Here is a 26296-nt window from a genome sequence, read left to right on the forward strand (position 1 = left end):
CAGTTTGTGGTTCGTTCTATCTGTGGCTTTGTAATGGCCAAGTTTACACCCAAAATGGATGCGTAAGTGTATGTGTGTATGTGTGTGTGTGGAGGGGGTTGGAAAATCGCTGCAGTTTTCTTTATAGTTATTACTTTATAAAGCTTTCTTCTTGTTCGTTTTCTTTTTGATTACAAAATTGCTTTCAATATGTATTTTGCGGCTAACGGGTCTTGGCAACAATAACAAACTCGCTTTCGCCTCGCCAGCTGTCCAGCTGTTGCCGACTCCACTCCTTGGTATCCAGGTAACTTCAACTGCAGCCTAACTTGAGTTACGTATTGCAGCAAAAGTTTGAACGCATTAAGCAACTCATTTTGTTGCTCTTCTTGTTGCTGTTGTTGTCGGCTCTTTATTGGTCTTTACACAAAGTTATACTTGTAAAGGCTGTCGGATATTTTTGGTCGACTTGCTGGACTCAAGTTTCTGCTAATAATATCTGGTCATATTATAAATTGGTTATCATACTACGCTCAATAGCTAAACATTTGAAATATTACTCAATATTTATTTAAATTGCATTTAATTTGATTTGGATTTTAATGTATATAATAAACTTATATTTTCGTAACCACAATGAATGTATGGACGAAGATATTTAAACCTAAAGATGAAGTATGGCCAGATATTTAAACCTAAATACGATTACGTTTGTTATGCTAATTATAAAATATATAATATGGTCACATTTACAACACATTTTATAAAGTTATATAGTATAAAATTTAACCTAAAGTATGACTTCTTTTCTTTTCACAGCATTCCATAATACAACTACAAACATGAGGTTTCTACACATTTTGTGTCAAACAGCATTCCTTCTTATATTTGTGGGTAAGTGTAATTTCCATGTCTCACTAGAAAAGTAAAAGATTTTCATCGGTTGTGTGTTTATATAGCTATCTCAAAGTTAAGCGAGAGGAAATTAAATCATACATGAAATTATCAATTCAATAAGACATATTAATGAAATGTTATGTCACACATAAATTGAAAATTAATCCAGTCAATAAACAGCAAAAATAGTCTGTAAAAAAATAGTTGCAAGCGAGAATTATGATCAAGCATAAAAACAATATTTATGCGCATTAATTGTAATCAATTTTATTCAGAACCAAAATGCTAATTAGCGATAATTAAACTTTATGTCATAGAATTGCCGTGCGATTAATATTTATTCGATTTGGCAAATGCAAATTTAAGGAAATATAAAAAAATTGAACTTTTAAAAACTTGATAAATAATGCAAAAATGATTTAAAATGATTGCTGTAAAAAGTCATAATGCGTAATAATTAAATTTAATCATATTTTGAATTACGCTTATTGAGGATTTGCAATTGTTGCTGCCATAAAAATCAATTCAACGATTTGTTGATTGTGTTTAATTGGTTGGCAGTGCGAAATAAATTATGGTCGCAAGTGGGAATCGAAATGTAAAGTTAGGAATTTAAGTGGAAACACGAGGACGAGTGTTGATTTAAGCCTGCTGACAAGTGTGTGCAAAACTTTTATTTTTTTTTTCTGGCTTTTACAATTTTATCTTGAATGTTTTACACACGTTTTCAAGTTTTTTATTGCTTCTCGCTCGTCTTGCGGCTTTCAGCAGCCGTCGGAGGCTCATTTTATTTACCAGCGCACATAAATTTCAAAACCACACGCACAAACTCAAGCGAGGAGGGAGAGAGAGAGAGAGAGAGAGAGAAAGTCGGGCGAACACACTGATAAATATTTGAGCAACACCCCCACTGATTTATTCAATAAATCACAAGTTGCTGCCACACTCGCAGGTAACACAGATTCACCTCTGAGCATGCGACGCAGATTTAAATTTTATCTGCATCTTACTCACACATCTATAATCGACTTCCATTGAGTTCCGACAGCCTCGTCTGTGCTCGCCAGGACACATGTCAATAAAGCAACTTACTCGCAGCCTGCGACAAGCTGCCTTGGCACTTAAATGCATTTAACTTGCAGGTTCTTCAGCTATATTAATATACATACAGATATATACATGTATGTAGAAAGATATTTGGAACTGAAAGCGTTTCGTTGTTGTAGTTTTATTGGCAGATCGATTGAATTCAATATAAGCCCGAATGGCCACGTATGTATGTATGTATGTATGTCTGTATATGGGAGCATTCGCTTACATATCTATCAGTCACTCTATCAGCAGAAACTTAAATGACAGTGAATACATCAAATGACTTTCAATCCTTTCGCGTGACTGAAATTTTCGACTCTTTGTCACTTGCGACAGCCTCATCTATGCCAGTCTTTGTATGTCTTTGTGTGTGTGGATGTGTGTGTGGCTGTAGTTGGTGTGAAGGTGTGACACATGCTGTTGTTCTTGTTAGCACATGACATCTGTGTGTGCATACCCGAGTGTGTGCGAGTGTCTCTGGTCTTGATAAATGCTAGCAACGTGCTTGGTCTAAGGTTTTTCTTTATTTTTTGCTATTTTTATTGTATGTGCCGGATTTATTTAGTGCTGCATACTTTTAGGGGCTTTTCTTGTAGGCCTTGACAAGTGGTTTCAACATACATAAGCCAAAGAAAACTTTAGAATGTCACTAGACTTAAGTCATGTTGAAGACAACAGATTAAAGACATGTTCCCAAAAAGCTGAGAATCATCTTGATATTCCATCAACACTTATCGTAAACCTAAAGAGGCCACTTTCAGTTCAATTTAAATCTGATTTGAATATTCATTTTTGTATACATATTTGCTGAGTCAACACACTAGACAAATATTATTGTATTGTTGTTTATTTAATATCTACAGAGAGTGTTTATTCGTAATGCGAGCTTTAATCAATTGTCTGCTAGATTTTATTCTCACCTTTTACCACTACGACCTGTGGGTACGCCTTTAAAGAGTCCCATAGTATGTCATTAATAGAAAGCAACTCACTGTCAAAGATAACTAAACAAAAGTGATGGATTTTTTGGGGCGAAAAATCGATGAATTATCTACGACTCTCTTGCAATTTAATACACATTTAGAGAAATACTCGAAATCAAAGCACTTATCGCTTAATATAATGGACTACTCGTATGATATTATTTATGCATGGGTTAGGCACTAATTTCATTCGACTTGAAGCACAGGCAAATTGTAATTAAATGTCAATTTACAGGTCAACCAAAAAATATGAACACATTAAGACATTAACAATAGGGCGTAATACAATCCAGTCAAATGAAACAAAACCAGAAGTAAGGCATAAAAATCATTTTGTTTAATAATAAAAGAGAATGGAATATAAGAGAGAAATAAATGTGGGGGAATCTTGAGTTCCCAACGCAAAATTGGCAAGAGCGTCAAGGTTGCTTATTAAAATAAAATCAAGTATACGACCGATTTTCGACACTTGGCAGACTGTGAAAATCCAGAGGCCAGAGCACACTGCGACAGCGAGTCAAGCCCCAGACTAATTAGGGATTTTGTTTAGTTGTTTGTGGAAATCGGCGCAATGTTTACCATACCAAACAGGTGTTCACGTCGGTTCGTTTGGTGGCTCGATGGGGCCTTACGTGTGTGCGCTTAGGTCGGGGGGCAAAGGGGACAATGCAAATACAAATTACGTTTTGTTGTGGTGCGTGCTGAAGATTTTTATCGGGCGTGTAAATTGTGCAGCTACCAGACGCTTTGCCTGACATCGCAGGCGAGGCAAGGACAACCCAGCGCACAACACCAAAAACAGCACAACGACAACGGTTACTGTGAGTGCATTGGGTCTGCTCGATAATGGCAGGTTAATAAACGTTATGAAGCGACATTTGCACGCACACCCACACACATACGTGAACACAACGAGGAGCCAGGACATTGCCCGGCTGCCATTTAGCTCAGCTAAATATTTGGTAGCATACTTTCAGGCGGCAATTCGAGAAACACGTGTCACACTTCATGCTCTCCCGCACTGCATAATTTTTAATGGCACGTCTTCTAATTGACTTCATTTACACAAATCCGTAGCAGACCCCAAATTTTCAAATTAACTTGTTTGGCATAATATAGCAGATGAATTTCTTATCATATTTTAGGAAAAACTACACGAAACTTTTCAAATCTGAATGGAGGAAAAAATTCAATTTTGTACAATGCTAAAGTATTTAAATTAGAAATATCAATTGAGTCTGATTTTTCAAATACTATTCTAAATAAAATTAGGTTAGTCGTTGATATATTCTTGATATTATATAAAAAAGAGACCATAACACTTTTCCGATTTGAACGAACAAAAGATTCACGATAAAAATGCTTAAAATCTATCACAATATTTATTGATTTTATATTGTTAATAAGTTGTATTATTAAATATGATATTAGTCGTAAAACAATGTGGCAAATATTGAGATATGGATTTGCGTAAACCATATTTCTTTGTAATATACTTTTTTGGGTAAAACTCAGGTAAGCGAAGCAATTTTCTGAGCTTTTTTACATTTGTATTCAGTTGACCGATCAGTAATTGCGTTTTTCAATTTATGCGGCATTTTGTCAAACAAACACATGATTTTCCGGTGCATGCCCGTAGACGCTGGGCCCAGGCATGTGCAATGGCAAAGCTTTGGTGACTTTGATGCTTTCATCACGCACTATGAAACACAAAATGTGCATAGAAATTGTTTCCTGTTATTATGTAAATTTCGCTGTTAGTTCAACAACAGCTGTTGCGTTGATTTCACTTCAAAGTGGAGACTGCAAATATGCAATGAAAATGAAAACCAATTTTTTGTTTTTTTTTTTTGTTTTTTTGCTGTACAGTTTTCCCCCACTGACCTCAGCAGCAATTAAGCCGCTTAACCTCCATGGCCTAAAACCGAGCGTTTCCTCCATGCCCGTTCTATTCGGCTGTTCTGTTCTGTTCTGCTTTCGCCCTTAACCCGCAGAAAAATTGATAAGCTTCTCCATCCACTTGACAAATGGAAAAATGGCTTCAAAACTTCCGGCTGTTATAGCTGCAGTTTGTCAGCGCTAAAGCTTCAATTTGTTTTTTGTTTTCATTTTTTAGCTTTTAGTTCTGTGCGAGATTTTCATGAATTTTATGTAACGATCTTAGTGCGCAAACCCAGCTCCCAACAGTCACACACAACTGTATTTACCCGGTGTTTTTTTTGGGTGTCACACTTTACAAACAAAAAACGAAAAAACTGCATCGAATTGCAAATTCAATAATAGTTGCTCACTGGTTGGATGTTATGATTTTACTCAACAGTCGAATTGCAATCCAAATCTTCTGCTTTTTCCATCCGGCTTCACACACACGGTTATTCTCACTCACACACAACATACATAGAAAAGTGGTTTATTCATATTTCTCTGTTTACCATTGATTCGCCCGTTAGTTTTAAGTATGCCAAACGAATGCCAAGTCGAGTCAAGCGCCCCACCGTAGCTGGGACTTGCAACAAGAGGGTAGGCAACATGGTTGGAATATGTATCGAGTGTGTTGCGGGGCAGGAGGCGAAGAGTGCTGGCGCACTCAGTAATTGGTTCAATAATAAATACAACGATTGATTTTTTTTTCACTCACAGCTCTGACGATTGAGATTTAATTAAAGGCAAAGGTGTGTTGCAATCCCAAGAGGGTTGGCTTGGCATAAGAAATCACGGGGAAAGTGATAAGGAAAATGGCATTTAAGTGACGATTGAAGATTGGTGGTGACCCCTTTTACTGTGGTCGTTGCCTTTCTGTCGTTGATGATTGAGGTTGTTTGAGTTTGAAAGGGAATCAACTTATTGAAAAGCAAAATAGTAAACGTGTTTGTATTACTTAATTAATGTAAAATACAGGGAAAACAAGCAAAAGCAAGATATTTAGAAATTTACTTTCATAAATAAATTTCTAAATTCATTTGTACTTTAATAATAACATTCATAGGTAATAACTTTTTGTCTGCAGGAAATGTATGTTTTAAAGTATATATTCTCTTATGATTCCTAAAAATTTGCGGTGTGATAAAAGTTATCGAAGTTATTTGAGAAATGCTTTCAAATGGCAAAAAACGCATACTGCAAAAGAGTCTTAAAGAATTGGCTGAAAATTTAGTATATTTTGTTCTCTAGTATTTTATATGTTAACTTGTTATTAATAATAATACGTCACTGTTTTGCTTTTAATTCCAAATTGGTAGCGTGTATCTTACATCTCCCTTTTTTAATAACTCAGTTTAATCCAATTTAGACATAATTTCTGCTCACAATTACAAAATTATTTAATTAATTAGTTATGTTAATATATTTCAGTTTAAATAACTATGTAATTGAAAATTCAATATAAACTTAATTGTTTAAGCGAATTAATTTGAATTAAACTAGTTTTAAAAATGCTAAATATAAAAGTGCACCTCTCAGCTTGTGAATTCAAAGGATATGCTATTGTGTAGAGCACTTCCTCCAGTAGCACTAGTCGTGATTAATAAACATTATTAACAATTTACGTGCCAAACAAAACGTTGCATACACTTCATGCTGTAGAACATACAGACAGGATACTCACTAATAATAATATATATTAGCTTATACATGGACAGACAATAATAATTCCGGTTTCATGCTTCACATGCAATGTTTTTGCCAGGCATTTTGAAAGTTCTACGCATAAATGTGTGAAAGAAATTTAATAAATTGATTATGATAATGCAAACAATTTGTTAAAATAGTAATTAAAGTATAATTTATCTAAATAACACATTTATCTTCGGTATTGAAAGCATAATAACTTGAAATCGAGCATAAAATTAAAATTATTGTTATTTGAAAATTCTGTTTGCAATTAATGGCTATTAATGCAGTGTTTCATTAAGCTATTAAAGTGTATTACAAACTAATAAATAAAAAAATGTCACGACCTGAAAAGCATATTAGCTCAAAGCCGTATCACATCAAGCATTCATACACACATGCTATAAATAAAAGCACTTAAAATTAAATGAAAATTGTGACGTGCACGAAAATGATTTCGTATTTTAAATGAAAATGTGAAATGAGGCTCTTATCATGTTACCAGCATATCCACGCTGGCAACTTGCACTTCTATTGCATTTATTTTTCATTTTTATTATTCAATACAATTTTTGCTGTATGTGTACTTTGAGCGCATGTTTAATAAGTGTCAAAAGTTGAAATTTTAATTAAAATGAATTAATCGAGACACATTGTACATACAATTTATAGTATTAATTCTTTTATTAAATGACAATAAAAGTTAAATACGATTCAACATTGATTTAAATATTATTTTAACATACTTAAATGTTTTATATTTCAAAAGCATCTTAATGTGTGATTTATTTCATTTGAAACAATTAAATACAAATAAAATAAGACATATTTTAATTTTGGTACTATATTAATATACTAAATATAGACTTAAGTTAATTATGAGTATTTTCCGGTATATAGGTATTAATTTAGTAAGTTGTCAGAATACCGCACTGGTTTGATTTTATTCAAGAACTGTAGCGGGTATTTCACAGTCAATCATATTCGACTGTAGCCTTCTCCTTTGGTAAGCATTTTGCTTGATTAATTCAGTGAATCAACGGACTTGATTGTTAATTAAAATTTATAAATGATATTTTGAATGTTGCAGTTTTTAACCACAGCACTTTTCAAGCGTTGTTATTTCTGGAATTAAATGTGTTGCAATTAAAAAAATCTGTTCTGTGATATCATCAGAATTAACACATATGGCTTGCTGATATTTTCAGATTTCGCAGCAAGCGAACATAATTGAAGTATTTATATTTTATATTTATATTTCTGAAAGACTGTAGGTGGAAACGAATAAACATTAATCCAGGAAAAATAAATGCAATGCATTTATATACAGATGGGAAATGGTTAAAGTTGTTGGTAATTTTCACTTAAACTTTGTTTCGAAATCTTCAATTTGAAAATTTCTCAATATTAATCAAGTAATAAATTCTTTTCTTGCTCGTGCAACTAAATAAAACTTTGACGTCCCCTTCTGCAAAATAAAGTTTTTGTACCAGAGAGAAATACTGCAGACACATTTCACATTTCTCTTTCGTTGTGTGACCTCAAAATGGAGAATGGAGAGAATGAGCCAAAGTTGCCAATAAACACGTTCGTATCGAAAGACAGTAATGGGTCAGACAGAGACTTTTGGGGTTTGGCATTGGCTTCGCCATTGATTGGCTGTGCAGGTAAAAGCAACGGCCAATGTGTGCTGGGACTCCTGCATATATAAAATACGAGCAAAGTCTAGGTTCTCTAATCAAAATTAATTGTTTGAGGTATTGAAGGAAGTAAAACACTAATATTAATGTGAACTAATATAATATTAATATAATCTTTTCATCCATCAGTAATTATTCACTCGACATGAGATTAATCGATTAAAAGTCCATTGGCTTTTGACATCGATTAGCAAACACTTATTGCTATCGGTTGTTTATTTATACTACTGTTGTGTATTTGTTGACTTGTTAGGCTTTAGTAATTGACAGATTGAGATCTTTAAGAATGACCATCACAATGCCCATTGAAGGCCAGTTGAAAGCACAAGGAAAGTCAAACGCACAATTCATTGTATAGACAGAAGTGCACACAAAACTCAATTTTCGACAACTTTTCCGCATTCTAAACACATTTTTCTAGCAACGTGGAAAACGTGGACAACAACGTCGACAGCAACAACAACAACAACAACAGCAGCAACAGAAACAGCAATTCGAATGGTGTTTAAGGCGACAATGTGGCAAGTGCTTGAGAACGAAATTAAGGCCAAGACGTCATGATAAAAACTTTTCGCGCCCTCGTGCTACACTTGGGTGTTGTTGTTTCTTTTTCTGTTTCTGTTGTTGTTGCCGCTGTTGAACTTGAGGCATGTTTGTTGGCAAACAAACGTAAGCCCCGCCCTTATCCACGCCCCCGCCTGAGTCGCTGCTCCAGAGCATTTGGCTCATTAAAATGCGAGGCGTTAAGTCCCGTTGGTTTGGCATCAGCAAAAGTTGGAGCCTGACCTGTTCACCCACACAGTCGCATCTTGAATGGCAGCCAAACAAATCTTATTTAATTTGGCTTTGGCGCTTTTCACGCGGCTGCTGCCAACAAGTTAACACACACACACACACACACACACCCTAACACAGCCATACACACACAGATGCGCTGACACATACATTAGAGGCAACTCGTTTAGCAGGTCGCAGCTGTTGCTTCAAGAATTTCAAGTGCATTTGAATGGCCTCATGGAATGGCGTCACTGCCTGTTTGCCAAAGTGTTAAATGTCAGGCCAGGACGTAAAGGGCTATCCAGGATGCGAGGAGGCCAGGATGCCAGGCTGCCAGGCTGGGGGCAATTCACACAGCTGGGCCTTTGAATTTATGGAAGTTTCAGTGCGCATTTACATTTACTACATGCCATATTTATTATTTATGCGTAAGCACTAGCTTTCTATGGCCGACTGTCAACTGTCGCTGGTTTGCCAATAAAACTGAAATAACTGCCAACAAGACGCATTTCCGCCTCAACCTCGACCTGCCTGTCTGCCAGCTCTTTGCCGGAAGTGAGCGCGATACGATTTCCGGTTAATATTAGCCCTTTTCAATGGGCACGAGAATGGGAATGGGAAATGGCAATAGCAATAGCTGTGCTTCCCTTTTTCAATATTTCATGCTCACTGCACTTTTCCCCACTTCAATTTTATTTATCCATCAACCAAACATAAAAAGGTCGCGGGGTATGGAAACGGGAGACACAGAAATTAATATGCGCGTTTGCAACTCGACGACATTTTATTTTATCACTTGTTGAAAAAGTCTAAATTGAATTTACGCCAAAAATTATGCAGCACATTTTTTGCGGCCAACTTTTTTCTGCAAAGGGTCGAAACACGAGAGCGCACAACTCTGGCATATTAATTCCATTTAAACTGATTTCGCTGAGTGCTTCACGTGGATTTGCAGCCGTTGAGTTGAGTCGAGTTGAGTTGAGTTGTCGGATCTGGGATCTGAGTTGTGGCCTATTGAGGTCTGAAGTGGATTGTTACATCAGTTTGTATGCCTTCAATTAATGCTCATGTTGTGCGTTGATTGATGGCGACGTTTGGTTGGACGCGATGTTCACAGACAGCTGTCATTGGTTCAGTATAATATTTTACTAAAGCAGAGTAATTGTTGTTAATGCTGGCTTAAAGCCTATTATGAACACAGCTGAACACATGTTTCAAATTAATCGACTTGCTTTTGGTAAATATTAATTAATCACTGCTGGCGGTTTTTAGTTAAACTTTTCCACTTCAAGCAATAATTATTCGATAATTCACATTTTCTGATTTAATTGTGCTTTCATCTATTCTTGATAAAAATCACAATTCAAATTTATTGTGTCGTAACGAATATAATAATTGTTAAACTGTTGAGTACTTGTGGTGCCAAAGACGCCTTGTCTGCTTAGTCGCCTGTCGTCTCAAGTTCTAGCTTAGTCCTTTCGCTTTGCGTTTTCCTTTCCTCCTTGCTTAGCTGGCTCCCATTTCGGTTAGCTGCGTGCCGCTAATGGTGCAAATTTCAAGCGCAATTGAAGCCAGTTTAAATGTCCAAAGCTCGCCTGTCTGGCATCCTTGACAGGAGCCAAGCGAAAGACAAGCCGCAAAAAAGCGGACACCTTCACCATTCCGACCAGCTTGGGGTTTCTCTCTGCTGTGCTGTGCTGTGCTTTGCTTTGCCGTGGACTAGACGACAGGCAAGGACATTTTTCATGCCCATCTTGAGGCCAAGAAAATAGAATGTGATGGGCAGAGCAGAGCAGAACAGAACAGAACAGAACAACGCGGAAGAGCAGGCCAAATTAAGTTGAAATTAGCAGCGTTTAAAGTATAATGAGCGTATAAATGATTAATTTGGTTTTTGGAAATTGATATAGGTAGCCGAGGTAGACAGTCAGGTAGGAGTCACTTAATTAACTGGGCTTTATTGGCTGATAGAATTAAGCTAATTGGTCGCTTGACGCGTCCCGAGTGACACCTGAGCGCGACGTTCTTTTTTTCCTCTGACCATTCTCTGTCCTTTATTCGCAGTTTGTATAATAAATTATGTCTTTGATCCGCTCGCATGTCTCTCAATGCGAACTCTATAATAATCTTAACTGAAATTCCCCAATGTGAATTTGTTGACAATGCAAGCGACTCAAGATGGAGATGAATGAAAGTAATGTTTGCAGATTTATGCTTAGGTTCATACTTATAATAATGTGAGTCACAAGAGGCAAAGAGCCAGACGACAATCGAGCAGACAAAACTAATTTTTCTATTCTCTATTTACTCGATTGTCAAGACTGCCAGAGTCTGGAATAGGATTTCTCCAGAGAACCAACACAAAGTTTCAATTACTTTAACTAATTTATTAATCTGGCTTAAAGACTTGGGGGCTTTTACAAATACTTGAAGCTCAAGCATTTTGTGTTTTGCAATTAAGAAATTGGGGCTTAATAGCCAAATTACAGCTTATGAATTCAAGTTTGAAATAGTTTTGCATTTTAGGAATTAACCAATTCTTAGCATACTTGGTGAAATGTTACGTTAAGCTTTTTTTGATGTAGGATCTTTAATTAATCCACACAACAAAACTGAGGAATTCATTGTGAAATGAGGTTTTCACATTCTAAAGGACAAGTAAAAAAATATTTTTCTCCTACTCCAATTTTAGTGATGACAACACTATCTCTCGACACTGTCTGAACATTATTAAGTTGCCTTTTAACAATTGCATTTTGCTTAGTTCTCGTTTATCTAACCAAGCAGACAATCACAATCCGAGCTCAGCTTTTGTTCTCTCACACAATTACCGCCATTAACATTTATGGTGTCGACCTCAAAAGTAGAAACCAACCAAATTGGGCAGCCGAGCTAAACAAGCTGGGAGGAAATTAAGTAGAAAATTGCAAAAATTAACAGCAGCCAGCAAAACAAAACAAGCAAAAGGAAAACCGCCAAAAAAAAGCAGCAGAGAAAAAAAGGAAAATGCACAAATTCCAGATGTGTTTGTTGTTGTTTTTTTGTTATCGTAGTAGCCCGAAAGGTCTTTTTCTGGCTGTCTTGGCTGCGGGGCTTAGACTGCTTAAGGAAAATTAATTAAAAATAAACATGGCACACGCTTGTACTTTAGGAATGCCAACCAAAATAGACCTGTGGCAAAAAAAAGGAAAGAGAGATGGTGAGAAAAAACACAAGAGAGCGAATAAGCGGGGGAAAAGGAGAACAAAGGCAAAAAAAAAGTGAAACCGAAGCGAGGCAGACAAATAAGGAAAATAAAACCTAGTCGAGCCAAATTCCAACAAAAGCACACGAACATTTGCGGCCACAAATCCGAGACGATAAGAAAATAAGTAACAGCACAAAGAGAGCGAGAGAGGAGAGAGAAAGAGAAACGAGAAACGAGAGAGAATGAAACACACGTAAAGACAAAAGAAATAGCTGAGCTGGAATCATTCGAGGAGCGAGTCTGGACAGCGTAAGCGCCAAAAGTATTTAGTAATTACGTCAAGCACAGAGCTGTTTGGAAACTGAAGGGTCTGCTGGCCTGGTGAGGGGAGTGGAAGGAAGTGTAGGGAGCTTGTGGTCAGGTGAAAATTGCATTAGGAACATTTGGGTTTCCCGTGACGATGTTGCTCTAAGTTGTAATATCGTGAGCATGCGAAGCTATAACACAAAATTCCGTGCCCCACATATAATACACGTTGGTCTTAGCGCATTACGCGAACGTTGGAACGGAGGAGGCGAGGTCATGAGTTGGTTAAAGACACACTATATTACATTGAACAGCGATAGAGATGAGGAAAAAATTATTGGCGTGTGCAGGAAGTAACATTACTTGGATAAAATATGATATACAAGAGATGCAGTCTCTTAGCTTTGATTAAAAGTGATAGTATTGGTTAATTGTTTAATAAGGTGTCATTATCATAACTCATTTAAAATTCTTAATTTGAAGTTCCTTTAATTTAGAAACATTTTTTGAAAGACAAGATATGCCGTTTTTTAATCTTTATTATTAAAAAAAAAAATGTTGATTAATGAATCAATTAGTTATCAGTATTACAACATATTTCAAATACTTAAATCTCTTGTGAACATTCAATACTTTCACAGGGTATTAAAGCCAAAAAGCATGCTTATTCATGTATTATTCTTGAATTTGTAAAAGCTAAATTCTATTTCGACTAGAACGTTTGTATTATGCAACTTATTTGCTAAGAATTATGTAAGCCCTTGGAGCATCAGCCATAAAAGTTATCCCTATGTGCAGCACCACTCCACTCCACTCCGCTCCGCTCCAATCCACATAGCTTCCCTATCCCATGATTCATGATCCCCATGTCCCGCTCTCCGCTTTATATGAGAAAAGTAATTTTATTAAAACAATAAAGCAAGCACAGTAAACTGATAAGCAGCTCATATGGTTGTTTTTAGCTCGCTCACATGCACAAGCATACACACTCACACCAACACTCACATACACAGGATACTGGGTGGAAGTCCTTTGTGTACTTGTGTAATATTTTGTGCGGAACATCGGAGAGCATGCTTATCCCTATGAATCTCTGAACATTTTCTTTTTTTTTTTTGCCTGAAAATTCGTTTTGTTTTTGGTTTTGTTTTTTGAGGTTTCCTTTTTCTGTACTATTTTAATATTTCATGATTCTTTTCGTTTGACGCAAAATGCATTTAGTCTCTCATATTTGTTGTTGTTTTTGTTTATTTTCATTTTTCAGTAATAATGGGAAATCTTTGATGTGCTTATTATTAGGCCAAAAAATGCCATGGAAAAAATATGTTTTTCCTCAATATGATTGCAATTTGTCCTATAAATAAATTCAAATGGTTTAAATGTTGAATTTATTCATATTTTGCTCACTTGAATAGTTCTGGAATAGTTCAGGTTGTTTTACAGAGTTGATAATACCAAATGAGCTGTTAATAAAATCAATGTGCTGTTTACTATAATAATGAAATTCGCATAAAGAACAGATGCAAATTGAAAATATTTTAACGCAGGAGAAACATAAATATTATCAATTATTTCGTTATTTGTAAAATTATTAAATGATGTAGTAAATATGTTTAGAGATTGTTAGAATTAAGCACCGATTTGGTTTGAATCAATTGATTATTGATGCGTTTTGATTGCCAGCAAATTACATAAAAAACGCTGATAGAAATGTGGTTCTAACACGCGATGACACAGGTTAAAGGTAAAATAACATTGCCTAAATTATTCCTCAATAGATGAAATTGAATTTGGAGGTGAACTGGTTTTATTTAATATATTAATGCTCGACATGCACTCGACTATACTTTATTGTTGAATAATCAGCGGTATTGTAGCAAATTAGCAACAAGATTTTTCAGATATTAACCAACTGTTTTCTATAGTTATTCAGAATTTCTTTCGAAATTGAGTTGATTAACGAAATTCTAATTATTAAATCATAAAAGCAAATAAAGAATTGCCAAAACTTTATTTAAAGTTGAATACTCGGCATTTAATGTGAGTTTAAAAATAAAAATTGAAGTAATTTCAAGGTGAATTTACGAGAAACGTTCCATATTTCATAACAAACATGAATTTATGGAGATAACAACTATTAGAAAGACAAAGATTGGCAGTACTTGCCTCCCCCATTGTGTTTGCATTACCCAATTTCGTGCATTATTTTGCCCCGACTCTGAGCAACAACCAAGACGAGACAAGAGTAACCCCTGGCATACCATTAAGGGAGAAGGCAGGACGCGTAATTTTTAATTTACCATGACATAAATCGTATAAAACTGTCACAGTCACTAAAAGCAAGAAGCAACAGACTGTCCCAGGGCAGGTCCCGAGCACAAATTATGTCGGAAAACACAGAAGGGTGTCGAAAGTCAATGGGGAACCCAGAAGAAGACAGCCAAGAGACCCTAAATCCGCCCCAGCAAACCAAAGAAACTTCAAAACAAAACAAACTCTCACAGCGGGTGGTAATTGTGTATGTGTGCATGTGTGGGTGTGGGTGTGTGTGTGTGTGTGCGTGTGCCTGTCTCTCTGTCTGACTGCCTCTCAGACTCAATGTCTGTTTGTCCTTTTGGCAGGATGCCATTCAGGCTTGGCATTAATAAGTAAATCTTCAGCATGTGACGGCTATCAGTGGCACTTCCGCACCATTCTCTCCCTTCTTCTCCACCCCTCTTCACCAACAATTTAAGCTATTTATATTTTATCTTGTCGTCGTCGGTTTGCTCGAGAACTTCTCTAAAGTTCCGCTGCGTTCTCAAATGAAGTTGCCGGAGAATGTAACTGTAACTTTGCCATGTCTGCAAATGCCTTCAGCAGTATCTTTGTGTGCGTGTCTCTCTATCAGTTTCACTGTAGGAGTGTGTGTGTGTGTGTGTGTATGTTTGCCTGAGTGTATTGGGCATGTGTTGTCACTGCCGGAAGTTGCAATTCCTGGCTCAATGCCTATAAATTTAACTTAGACTTCTGTAGGACTTCTTGTTGTTATTGTTGCCATTTGTGGCTTGTCTTTACAGGACATACACCAAATTCTTTGGCCAAGTACTCGACATGTAGTCGTAAGAATTGGCTTCAAGTATTACATTAGTTTAATTAGGCTGAACTTGCTCTAATAAAAGTAAAAATTGAAACAATTCTTATCCAATTGAAACGTATTTTTAAAATTCTTTACTAAATGTAATTAATACAGACAAAATTCATAGTTCATATCAATATATAAGTTAAACCAAAACAAGTTCGCGTTGAATCCATATTAGATGTTAAAAATAACAAATCTGCGATAAATCCACCGAATATAATCAGAAGCGGTGTCGGATTTTAACCCACATACTGAATTGATAAGTAGATTAAAATTTCTCATATTTACTCTAGCATCGATCATACACTGTTCTCTCGTTGTGTAGTGTATAAATTTTAACAGATAGTAAGTGAAACAACTCTGAAATTGTATATAGGATCTTTTATTCTGATATATTTTGTTAATTAATTTAAATACTAAAATTTCAACAATAGAATTACAAAACTATCTCCCCTAGGCAAAATATCAAGTTGAAATTCTAAGCAAGCGCTCAGCTCGGAAAGCCGCCGTGCAACGTTGTGGCAAATTGTGTAATATTATAACTAAAAAAAAAAGAGAAAGGAACTGCACAAATTTAACAAATCCGCAAATAATTTGAACGTAGGACATCTCGCAAGTGGTCGTGGAGGAAGGGTAAACGGGGGGCCAGTAAAGTTGGGCGTGCGCTAACAGTCCAACAATGCATTGGAGGTGAAGGGTATAAATTTTCACCTGTGCACACGGATTGCCAGCCGAAAACACGTTGCTGCCATTGCAATTTTCGCCGAAAGGAATGCAAAAGAGTGTAAAATCCAAAAAGCATTGCATACACAAAGGCGTCTATGCTGGTGCCGTGTGTGTGTGTGTGTGTGCAAGTGAACCTGTTTTTTTTTTTTTTTTTTTTTTTTTTTTTTTTTTTTTTGTGTGTGTGTGTGTGTGTGTAGGTGTGAGAGCATGTGGGTTGAAAATGGATAATAAAAAGCTCATTGCAACAAATTCTTGCGCAATTTTCAGTGTTAGATTAGAAATGGTTCACACGGTGGAGAAGGTGGGGTAAGGTAAATCGGTGGGTGGGGTGGTAAATGCAACACGAAACGATGTTCACTTTTTACAGCTTTCCCTTGCTCTAACTCCTTTTACCTTCCATTCTTTCTTTTTTGTTTTTTGGTCATGCTGAGTGTCTCTTGCTTTCAGTTGTTTGATCCCTTGCACTTTTTCATAGCATTTCACCCTGGCACTATTTGAGTTGGTTCTTTTTTTTCGTGCATTTTTAGTTTTCCCTTAGCTTTTTTACTTTTTCACTTTGCCTTAACATTTCCAACGTTGCTTTACACTTGCTGGCACTTGTTCGTGGGGTTTTATGAGCTTAGTTGGCGATTTAGCGATGCTTGTCTTATTTAGTTTTAAATAAATGGCCAAGGTTGCCCCCTGAGCATTTTGCAGATATATAGTACTACTCTATATGTATGTATTCCGTGTAAATGAGCGTGGAAACGAGACTCACCGCAGAGCCATCGACAAGCAATGGGGAAGAATGTGCTAATGAATTGTTAAATGTGCAAAGTACCTTCCACAGAAAATATCAAATAGTCAAAGGAGACATTCGGCAAACGACTCCACAAAATATCCCTTAAAGATCTATTCTCCTAGCATAGAGCGCAGCAGATGTCTGAAATCTGTCCGCAATTAAAAGAAAATGCATTAAATTTAATGAAAAACCAACAAGCATCTGACAATGCGACTCTATGACTGCCGTTGAGGGAAACCGGAAAATGTGCCATTAAATGGCAAACACCAGGGAACAAAGCAGAGACATAGTCACAGTCAGTAACTGCTGTAGCTACAGACAAAAGCAGTGGGAGCACAATTAGACGAGCTGCACTCTCTTTAAGAGTCAGACAAAAGGCATGAGGAGGTTTTTGTGCTTAAATTTCATAATCCATACAAAGCAATGAGTCAGGACATCAATGTCCTGCCGCCGTTGCAACTCCGACTCCACTCCAACTCCAATCCCATCTTCAACTTCAGTTGAAGCTAAAGCTGAAGCAGTGGCAGCATCTAGTGTTACGGAGGCTGCCGCTTTGAATAGCTCCAACGAGGCGGCAAAGGCAACCCCTAAAGGGGAGAAAGACTCATCAACTTGGTCGCCATATCCAGTTGGCAGTGCTAAAAATGCATGAAATGAATGAAAAGTGCGCATACATATGACACTCGCTGTGCGAATATACTTCGGATGTGAATGTGCGGCGTTGCATGTGTTTGTGAGGCACAAACAAACTGCCGGAGAAGCGAATGAATCGAGCACTGCACTCGTGGTCGTAGTCGCAGTCGCAGTCGTAGTCACAGTCGTTTTAGGAGTCACCGAAAAAACTGACATCCAAATGCATTAAGCAAAAATTGTCAACAATTTTTCAGTCACATTCACATTCACTCTTTCTCTTTCTCTTTCTCTTTCTCTTCGTCCTCGCCCACGCCCTCGCTCTTCCACAGCAGCATCCCCGACGAGACGGCGTCAAGTCTGCCAGAATAACAAGTCACCAGGGAAGGGTGAATGCGCAGTCAGTGAGTCAGCGCCATCTCTGTTTTTGGGGTGAATAGAGATGATACATGAAACTGTTTATAGTTTCATATTATGACTCATATTTCAACATTTTAATCAAATAATTAAAACAAAAATACTGAAAAGTTATGTAAAATAGTTTCACATTGTAGTTTTTTAAATAATCATTTTTACGAATTAGATTCAAATTGCAAACTTTCATTTAATCTTTATAAAATTTTGCAAGAAATAATGTTGTTGATAAACAACTAATGAATTGTGTGTAGCTATGAATTCTATATTGAATAAATAAGTTTTTTCAATATATAATATTTTACGAGTACACCTTTATAAAAAAATATTTTTAGTTTTCTAAGGAAGTTTCAAGTTTTCTTGTGAATAATGTAAGTTGATTATTTCAAAAACTTTATTGAATATTATGTTAAACCGTTATTAGTATAATTTTATTAGCTAATAAGTCCTTAAATGTGGTGTCTTTTTATATTTCATCTATTTTGAACTCTATTTTTAAATATTTAAGCAATTTAATCGCATTTCATGAAACTCTAAAGTTTGCTTTTGCAATTATAAATAAATAAAATAGATCTAACTATGACTTCACTACTCAGGATACTCGCTCAACTCTACTGATGGCAGAGATGGTCGATCGGATTGAAAAATGACTGCAGAAAGTATGCGGTTGCCTGCCAGTTGACACTAATGGTGTACGAAATCCCGCAGTTATCTTCTGCACCCGCATCGAGTTACACTTTGATTTTACATTTTACATTTTTAATGGCGGCAATGTCACGACAAATTATGATGTATTTGGCGCCAGTTGGGCTTGGACCCACCCTTGGAGTCGAGAAGCTGTGAAATGACAGCCGCCGATAAGCAAAAATATCATCCCAGACAACATCCAAAAACCTAATATTCACAGCGTCACACTTTCCCTGTGGCATGCTACAGCAACAGTTTCTTGAATCGCACCTGCTCTGGTGCAGCTCTAGTTGAGAAGCTGCCAGCTAATAGAAAATTTAAATGCCATGTTCTGGCAGCAACTGTTGCCCAAGTGAAACTTGATGTTGCGCAACATTCTAAGCCAAGTTCATAAACTTGTCCAACGAAAACTTTTGGAAAAGAGCTCCGCCTCGAAAACTTATAGTTTCCCCCTGTATTTTTTTTTTATTTTAGCTTTTTTATATTTTCTATTTCTTTTTTTTATGCGCTTCGTGTAAACTGTGTGGTCAGTGAGGCAAATGTTGCTTCTAAGGAGTTCATGTGAAACGAAATTTGGGTGGCTGCCTGGGGCAGGCCCAATACAAGGACAGAGTTGGGGTCAGAGGATGAGAAATGGAGCGTCTTGGGGCTGACTGTAGCAAGTTTTCTTTGAGGTTGTGTTGTTTGTTTATTTCTGGTATTTAAACTTTCAATTAACTGACTCTAGAAATCATTAGGAAATGTGTCATGTTTTCAAAATCCAATAGTTGAAAAGCTTCTTGCCGCAGTTTGCGGATCAAATTGGCCAGCATTGGAATTGCATAAAAGTTTATTCAGATTATGTAATGTTTGCTTAATTTGCAGCTAGACAGACAACTAGACTGTACTCAAACTAATAATAATTACTGTTGGAGTTGCACTTGAAATCATTTCCATTTTTGATTGCAAGTTTAATTCTTAGTTAAAATTTGTTACTGTTGTAAATTTCTTGAACATCGATGTTACAAATGTGATTAAGGCACTTGAGATCCTAATTATGTACCCAGTTTAGTGCAAAGGCTCGATCATAAATACCTGGTCAATCTTTTAGCCCATGCAGCCAATCGATAAGCACAGATTCAGAATGTTAATCAGAGTATTAGCGCTGGACATTTGTGTAACGCATGGGCGGCAGCTTGTCGCTTTGGTTGTTGCTTAAAATATGTCATGCATGTTGCATAAACAAGGATTAAACAAAAGAAGTCACAGGGACCCAGAGCTATGCTCAGCCCCTCAATCGCTATACGAGGTAAATATTTGCAGCCGTGTGTCGTGTGCGCCAAGGACGTCAACTAAGGGACGCACTGTTAGCTTCGACTGGAAGCTGCCATTTTGCAGCCTGCCCTAGGCACAGATTCATTTACAGGTGTGTATGGGTGCGAGTGTGTGTGTGTGTGTGTGTAGGCCCCACTGTACTTTGTGTGCCACTCACGTTGCGCTCGTTATTCATATTTATTGCACACGTTGCCAGCGCCACAACTACGAGAATCATGCCTCCAAGAGCCGCCTTCGTGGCAGCCAGGTCCTGGCAATAGGGAGTTGTACTCGTAGACAAATGAACGGGTTGCATGTACATTGTCCTAGCTGTTGCTGCTGCTCCTTCTGCTTTGCCATGTATTTTGTTTTTTGCCTTGCTGTTGCAGTTGCAGTTGTTGTAGGCGTGAGTTTGTGTCTAGCAGCAAAAACTTTGCAATTACAGTTATTTGATGGGATTTACAAGGGTTACACCCACCAGTCCTTTTGACTGGCGTCTATGATGCGGGCGTTGCCTGTTTGGACATTCATTTGCTGCCGCATTTTTACAGCCTTGACGATGCAGTGTGGCACGATAGCAATGGGAAGCAACAAGAAAGCGATAAGTGTTGTTTAATGGAACGAGTTATGACAAGGATAAACTTATAAACTTGTTATTAAACTCCTTCTCTCAAGATTGCTGGCAGAAACAAAGCAAATTAATTAATATGGATTCGAGTAGTTAATGTAGCTCATTTATTAGCGAGTATAAAAGTAAAGAATATCTTAATTTTAAATAAATAAATTAAATATTGGATAAACATATTGTTAAACTGTTGTGAAACTCGTGCAATAATTTTATTGTTGTTTCGAATTAAATTATGTGCGTTATGCGAATGCAGCGCTGACAATCATTTTTATGTATATGAACACTTTTTATGAAACTCACCAGAGGCGTGTATTATTTTTAATCCCATCACACTTTATCAGACGCAAATCAGAAATTATTATTTGTTGTATATTTTATTACGCACAGGCAATAAAAATGGCAGGTATTGCTGAGGCGAAAGGGGAAGAAGGATTCCTTGTTGTTTATAATGCACAACGACAGGCTGTTAAATTGATGGCCTAAAAGTGCGCTGACAATAAACCAGTGCCGACAAGCGTATAAATGTCCGTGATGGACAATCGGCTTATATAAACATATTATAAATAAACAATACAATGATTATTTATTCTATAAATATACTTAGAAGTTTGTTGTCAATGCTCAGTTCAATACGTAAAAAAAGGATTTTTTATGTGAATGAATTATTTTTATTCCACACGATAAAGAAGGCTAATAAATTAACAAATCCTTCTTATATATAATTATGTATATGTCGGCACTTTTTTACTGACCTTTTTTCTGTGTTTTCGGCCAATTCCCTAACCTCATCAACACACAATTTAAAAAAAAGGGCATAAAGTTGGCAGCAGCAAAAGCTAAACGTGCTTTGGGAATTGTCGAGTCAATAAAGTCCTGTTGGGATTTATTTAATATCGCACAAAAATATAACATAAAATGCCTATCATAAATAATTCGCAAGGCCGTAAAAAAATCAAAATTGATAATAAAGTGAAAATCGTAAATTAAAATCAGAAAAAATATAAAAATGAAATGAAAGCGTATCTCTCGCATTTGTTTTTGTCAGAAAGGTGCGCTTATTGGTGAAATGCCCAAAGGATTTGTTTGCTTAGGTCAATTTTGTTTGCTGACAGCAAATAGATTTAAATAATTAATAATTCATATGAATATTAATAAATTTTATTTTTTTATTATGTATTTCAGAGCTCTCGAGCGCCCTGCGGGATGTGCGAGTGCGAGTGCCTCATGCAGTAAAAAGAGGTGAAAAAGCAATATTGAAATGCTTCTACGACATCGAGGATGACAGTTTGTACTCGGTTAAATGGTACAAGGGTAGGCGAGAATTCTACAGATATACACCAAAGGAAACGCCACCAATGAAAGTCTTTCATTTTCCGGGCGTGAAAGTTCGGGTAAGTTTAAAAACAAGTAAGAAAGTTACAGTCGAGTGTGCTCGACTGTGAGATACCCGCTACCCATTTTTAATAAAGGCAAAATATTGCGGTATCATTTTCAAAATATACCGAAAATACTAAAAAAATACTAAAAATATACCAAATGGTATATGTGGTATATCGATATAGTACCGCATTCAAAATATACCATAGACGGCACAATGTACCAGATTGTCGGCCAAAGCAACTCAGACCCCTAGTAAGTAGGAGTTTTTGCCCATACAAAAGTATTTCTTTAATAACTTCCACAATTTTTATCTGATCGCAACCAAATTTTCAGGAATCATAACTATTACAGTAATTATTGCATATACCAAATTCGTAACTGTAGCTTTAAAATTACGCTTGTTATTCGATTTTTTTGATTTGCGGGGGCGGAAGTGGGCGTGGCAAAAATTTGAAACAAACTTGATCTGCGTGCAAACATAACAAATGCTGTCAAAATTATAGCTCTATCTCTTATAGTCTCTGAGATCCAGTGTTTCATACGGACGGACGGACAGACGGACAGACACACAGACGGACAGACGGACATGGCTATATCGACTCGGCTGTTGACGCTGATCAAGAATATATATACTTTATAGGGTCGGAGATGCCTCCTTCTACCTGTTACATACATTTCCTGCCGGCACAAAGTTATAATACCCTTCTACCCTATGGGTAGCGGGTATAACAAGACAGAAAGCTACTTAAAGATACCTGTTATCCTTTTTTTTAATATAAGCAAAATAGCGCTAATACTGAAATATACTTTAAAGTATATGAATTAGGAATTTAGCTAGATACTGGGAGATATGCGATAACTGTTTTCAATAAAAACAATACAGTGTTGTGCTATTATTAAAAGACAATAGCAAATTAATATACCGAAAAAAAAACTGAAATACTGAAAGTATATGGAAATCTACTGCGAGACACCCGATCCTTATTTTTAATAAAAGCAAACCTGTGTTGTATTATTGTAAAAATATACCGAACAAATACTGAAATATACTAAAAGGTACATTTGGTATCAGCATACTCATTCCACTGAGATATAGATTATAGATAAGGTCATTGCTATTCCAAATAGTTAGCATGCATAGTTTAAATAACTCTAACCCTAATGAGAATTAAATAAATCAACAATTTTTCAAATAGTCCATGAATATATCAAATATGTCATGTCAAACGTGTGTTTATTATTACAATTTGAGACGCAATATTCACATTTGAAAAATTGTTAAAAATGTTGAAATGGGAAATTAAATTTGTTTTTATGCAGATTTTTCGCTACTTGTGGAATTTGGCATAGATCATAGAAAATCGAAATAAGTTTAAATAAATGCAGTACGAACTCGGCAATGTGCAACATTTGCATTGCGTGCACTCTGCAACCAGCGAAATGCTTCAGTTAAATGTATAGAGTAGGAGAAGGAGGTGGAAATAGGGGCATAGTTCAGCAAACACAAAATATTTCAATGCACAATCAAATCAAAACACGGTTTTTAACTTCCGCTTGATGGCAGTTACGAGCCGGAAAAAACACACATCGTTTTCTTTTATTCTTTTTTTCATGGCTATTGAATTTAGTTTTTTGTTGTGCGCTTCGGTTTGCTGCATTGGCGGCTGGGCAATATTTTTTTTCAATAAATATTGGCATTTTTAACTTGTTTCACAATTTTCAAAATTATTCAGGCATGTAGAGAAATATATTGGCGTTTTATTTATTTTTTACTTTTATTTACATTTCTATTTCATGCGACAGTGCCAAAAACAACAATGAATTGGAAAATATCTTGCAGTTCATAGAAAAACTGAAAATAGAAAATATTTGTTTTCAAATTGCAAATGAAATAGAATGCCAATATTTACAAAAATATTATGAATCACGCTCGAATTGCCATACCATTTATACTATGTGCTGTAAACTGTGAATATTTTATCGAATCCACATAAGCATTTTTTATATGATTTTTAAGTGCTTAATAAAGATTTGATTTACTTTAGTTTATGCTGTGGTGAGTTCTATGTAATTAAAAAATATATTGACAGCGTCATCAGCTGGGTTAAAATATTTATTAATGTTCAATTCTTTGTAGATTCACATGCCAAAAGATAGTCAATAAAATCTACCACCGGGATTGCAATATTGTCATAAAAGACTTAACTTTTTTATGGCCGAATATTTTAAATAAAAGAAATTAATATTGTTCGACACCTCTCGGCATATTCCTCATACGCCATGTTTTTTATTGTTGCCAAAAGCAAAAAATGTATTAAAAAACCATTTGACAAACAGGACACACGGACTATTTTATTATTTAACTCAATGATGATTTTGAACTCACACACACACTCACACATTGAGAAATAAATATGAAATTCAAACAGCAGTCAGATCCATAAACTTATGGCTTATGAAATACGTTGAAAATAAAAACAAGCAGGAAAAAATAGAGGGACAAAATTCATTGAGATTCGTATAACGTTGACCAGTTTCAACGATTTTGCAGTCAAACTCAGGGAGAATTTTGTGTTATTTATTTTTTTTTTTTGTACTCTCAATTATTGAGGAAGCTCTACACGAACCCGTCGGCAATTCACGAGATATATGCATGTATATTTGCTGTTCAGTTTTTGGCATAACAAGCAGACAAACACACAGACACCACACAATGTGTATATTTATTTTTAAACAAATTTATTTCGCTTTTATGTCGGCCACTTCCCCATACTCATGCTGCATTTTTCTCTGTCTGTGTCTTCCTCCTTTCGCAGCGCCAAGCCTCGAACGAAAGCCAAGTGGTGCTCGATGCGGTAACAATGCCAACATCCGGTAAATACAGTTGCGAAGTATCTGCGGATGCGCCCTCATTTCATACATTAATAGCAGCTGCCGAATTGGAGGTTATTGGTAAGTAAAAATGTCAGGCAAAAGGACAACCGCGTATGGAAATTGGGCCACAGGAAAATATTTAACATGGTGCACCCAATTGTGGATCGCGAAAGGAAAAACAATTCACTATTAAGTTTCATAAATAAACTACGAGTTGAAAATAGATGCAATCAAACTTTTATATTGAATTGAATGAATTCGTTGTCAACTTGAAGTTTCAGAGAATCGAAATCGTCGATTTTAAATAATGGGTTAAAGGGTTCTATAATTTAATTGTGAAACTACAGATATAGTTTTATGGCTATTTAAATAACTTGTATTTCATTCGTTTAAGAATGTATTCAAACATACAAATGGACTCGACGTAACTTTACTCCCAAACGAATATAAGAAGTTAGCCACATACAAGAAAACAATTACACAGTCTTACACATGGATAAAAGTTTATTGACTGTCTCAAGCATTTCACACAAGTTTTTTTCTCTGGTCTCCTTCTCTTTTGGCTGCTTAAATATCTTCATCTTTATCCGGGGCCAGCAAATTTGTTTGTATTTTATCCAATTGACTGACGTACATACGAATTTACAGTTTATTTTCAAGTTACGTTCACCCACACATACATCCAGTTTACCCACGTCTGGCGTCAGCTTTTTGCTGTCTGGCAGTTGCTTGGCCACTTGGTCTCTAACCTCTGAGTCATGGCTCTTTGGCCTGCTCAATTGAACTTGGTGAAGCGTGTCTCCTTCGCCATATGACAGCCATGGATGGAATTAGACAGTTGGTCGTCGCTCTCGAATTTCTATTTGACTTACTGCAACTTTATGGATGCTGAGAGTCTAAATAGTTGTGCATGTTTTTGTTTGTCTCTATTATAACTTGCAATATGAGAGTTTCAGTTTCGGTTAATTTACAAGTAGAGACATCAAACACAATGTGTAATCCTCATGATGAGCAAATGAAATTGCGGGTTTACAAATGCATTTCAATTATAGACTGTGTAACCACAGACATCAGAAGTTTGCCTGTCATTATGCAAAATGTCAAAATGTCGACAGAAAAACAACAGCGAAATGGAACCCTTCATTTTGCCAGACATGTCAGCCTTGGGGGCGCTGCGATGCGATGCGATGCGATGTGAGGCCGCAGGCAGGAGTGTATATCATAACTATAGT

The 26296-nt window shown here is 36.2% G+C and overlaps 1 protein-coding gene and 1 long non-coding RNA gene across 4 annotated transcripts in view; one reads left to right on the top strand and one right to left on the bottom strand.

The window, feature by feature from the left end:
- Window positions 1–26296, top strand: part of LOC117565092 (uncharacterized) — a 37357-nt gene that overhangs the window by 6616 nt on the left and 4445 nt on the right. For 2 of the 3 annotated variants that reach the window (XM_034244046.2, XM_034244050.2), the window contains exons 2-4: window positions 799–873; window positions 21993–22201; window positions 25007–25142. In XM_034244046.2, the coding sequence (XP_034099937.2) occupies window positions 822–873; window positions 21993–22201; window positions 25007–25142 (397 nt within the window). In that variant the 5' untranslated portion in view covers window positions 799–821. Of the gene's footprint in view, window positions 1–233; window positions 287–798; window positions 874–21992; window positions 22202–25006; window positions 25143–26296 lie in introns of those variants that run through there. The other variant, XM_034244049.2, reaches the window with a different exon arrangement.
- Window positions 13190–13744, bottom strand: LOC127565183 (uncharacterized). The gene is made up of 2 exons (XR_007954576.1): window positions 13524–13744; window positions 13190–13411 (listed from the first exon to the last, which is right to left on the bottom strand). It is a non-coding gene; the product is annotated as an uncharacterized LOC127565183 (long non-coding RNA).

Source organism: Drosophila albomicans, chromosome 2L (genome assembly GCF_009650485.2).
Source record: "Drosophila albomicans strain 15112-1751.03 chromosome 2L, ASM965048v2, whole genome shotgun sequence".
Classification (NCBI taxonomy): domain Eukaryota; kingdom Metazoa; phylum Arthropoda; class Insecta; order Diptera; family Drosophilidae; genus Drosophila; species Drosophila albomicans.